The 2,479-nt window shown below is 39.8% G+C and overlaps 1 protein-coding gene across 1 annotated transcript; it reads left to right on the top strand.

The window, feature by feature from the left end:
* The first annotated feature begins 402 nt into the window (after positions 1-402).
* On the top strand, positions 403-1,378 carry nkx3-1 (NK3 homeobox 1). The gene is made up of 2 exons (XM_048244049.1): positions 403-693; positions 867-1,378. Exons 1-2 carry the CDS (start codon positions 504-506, stop codon positions 1,292-1,294), a joined length of 618 nt encoding a protein of 205 aa, XP_048100006.1. The 5' UTR covers positions 403-503; the 3' UTR covers positions 1,295-1,378.
* Positions 1,379-2,479: the final 1,101 nt, after the last annotated feature.

Raw genomic sequence — 2,479 nt, 5'->3', positions numbered from 1 at the left:
TCCCCACACTGGAAAGGTTTACTGAAATATTTACCACACTGGAAAGGTTTACTGAAGTATTTACACAGTCCATTAGTAGGGATGCATTCTTTAAGGGAGAATTATGAATCAATCATTTTTTTCTTTATTATTTGCCCCATATTATTTCCATTCATCTATTTTTTTAGAATGATTTCTAAATAGTGGCCTATAGGTAACGAGACTACAGGTAATTGCAGATCAGGAGACATGATCTATGAACAACCTCTGTTTTTATCATTATGAGGGCTTGGTAGTGCTTCTACAGCGCGAAACTGACGTAATCAGTTCAACTCACTTAACTCTCAGCCAATAAGAGTTGGGCAGGGTAGGCGGCAACACCACCTGTATAAATTGTGTGAAGAAAGTCAAGAGGAAGACAGACTTACCAGTAACTTTCGTTTGGGATGTTCTGAGTTATTTCCTTTGAACTGGCGTTTAGAGCGCATCTCCTTTAGCCCTGATTTGGAATCTATCCGAGGGAAATGGCGGGGTCGGAGAAGCAGCTTACATCGTTTTTCATTGAAGATATCCTCTCAATTAAAGAAGAGAAACGACGAACCTCAAGTTGCGGTGACATACGGGATGACAGTTCTGAATGGAGAACACAGCAAACTACTGAAAAACCTCTATCACTGGAAATGAGAACAGAGGAATCACCACATGACACAACAGGTAATATGCCAAGACCATATACTGAATAGGTTATGCGCTATTGTATATTGGAACTGTAGACACAGTATGTCCGAACCTGTTAAATTAACTCCATTTCCATCAAAACAATTTTTGTCCTAGTGGAGTAGGCTACTTCATAATTTTAACATTCGGCACCTTTTGTATTCTTGTAGAATCTATCGAGTCATCTGACTCGAGCACTGCACCATCATCAGACAGTACCAAACACAAGCGTTCGCGGGCTGCGTTCACACACCTGCAAGTCTTGGAGTTGGAGAAGAAGTTCAATCACCAGAAATACTTATCTGCGCCAGAGAGAGCTCACCTTGCCAGCAGTCTGAGACTAACGGAGACGCAAGTCAAAATATGGTTCCAAAACCGTAGATACAAAACCAAACGGAGGCAACTAGCTTCGGAATATGGGAAAGACTGTTACCAAAAGCCGGAGGGACTTCCCTTTTCTGTCACGGAAGAGGATTTGCGTCGAGCGTCACTTTTGGCAACTATCTACAAATCCTATCCACACCAACCGTACAGGCCGTATGGCTATGATTTGAATGGATTTGTTATAAACGGTGTGTGGAGGGGAGCCGTATGGTAATCAAGACTTAATACGGACAATTTGAGTGTTTTCAGGGTATTTCTTGCCTGTATGTTATAAACAATAAAAACATATTTTTCAGTATCTTGAATTGGAACCTCTAGTCATTCAAAGCTAGAGAATTAAGGTAAACTGCCTTAAACATAAACCCTGTTTTTTTATTTACTTTTCATCCAGAGGGAGCGATTAGTCACAGCTGTAGATCAGTCAAAATATGTTGTAGCAGGTGTAAAGAGACCCTGAGCATTATGGGCACAGTCGTGTTTTAGATTAAAACTAGATGATATGTTTCAGGGGACCACAATTTATTGTAATGACAATTTACATTAATTCATTTTTGTTGCAGACAAAAATGTGCTGCTTGCATGGAGCATTAATTTTTTTTCTCATAAATGTATCCCATTGTGTAAAACCCAGTGATGTTTTCAGCTATATAGAACTTTTCAAAACATCCCACACAAGCAAGATAGATATGCACCCTTAAAATCTGATAATGATGAAGACGCACTAGCAGACAGAGTGCTACCAGTGAAATGTGTGGGTTGTTAAAAGACAAGTTGCACACCTTGATGAACAGATTAGAGACAAAAGTGCCCTCATGCTCCATTGCAAGATGATTCAGTGTTAAGATGTCTGTAAGCTGACTTCACTGGGCGGACATGGTTCTTAGTCTTCAAACAACATTAAGTCATTGAGAAACATAACCAGTGTTCCCTCGTGTTGTAGGACAGAGAAGAAATTTTATTGCGATATGTTTGGACACTGCCTGGCCCTGGAGGAAGTACCTTTAAAGGAGGAGTACTCTGCCACATCAGGAGGCTGTTCACAACAACAGGTTATGCTAGTTGCTAGTCTCTAATACATTATTAGTATATTCTATTTACAATGACAGCATCAGTTAAAGCTCTTAATAGGCCTCCCTCTAAAGACAACCGTACGTACCATGGCACATATCACATGGCAATTCTTCACCCACCACATATTTTAAATATCTTTACACTCACTGTCATAAATCCTGATCAATCAATAAAAAGGAAACACCTGAGATTTCTCAGATTTCCCTGAAACAGATCGGCTACTGCTTAAAAGTATCTGAATAAATAAACATATCTTTCAAACACATCTTGTTCACACCCTTCTGGCATTTGCACAACGCAAGGCCTAAACGAGGAGATTTTTTTGAAC

Source organism: Alosa alosa, chromosome 5 (assembly GCF_017589495.1).
Source record: "Alosa alosa isolate M-15738 ecotype Scorff River chromosome 5, AALO_Geno_1.1, whole genome shotgun sequence".
NCBI classification, from domain to species: Eukaryota; Metazoa; Chordata; class Actinopteri; order Clupeiformes; family Clupeidae; genus Alosa; species Alosa alosa.
The sequence above is the reverse complement of the archived record's forward strand: the minus strand, read 5'-3'. Positions and strand labels throughout refer to the sequence as shown.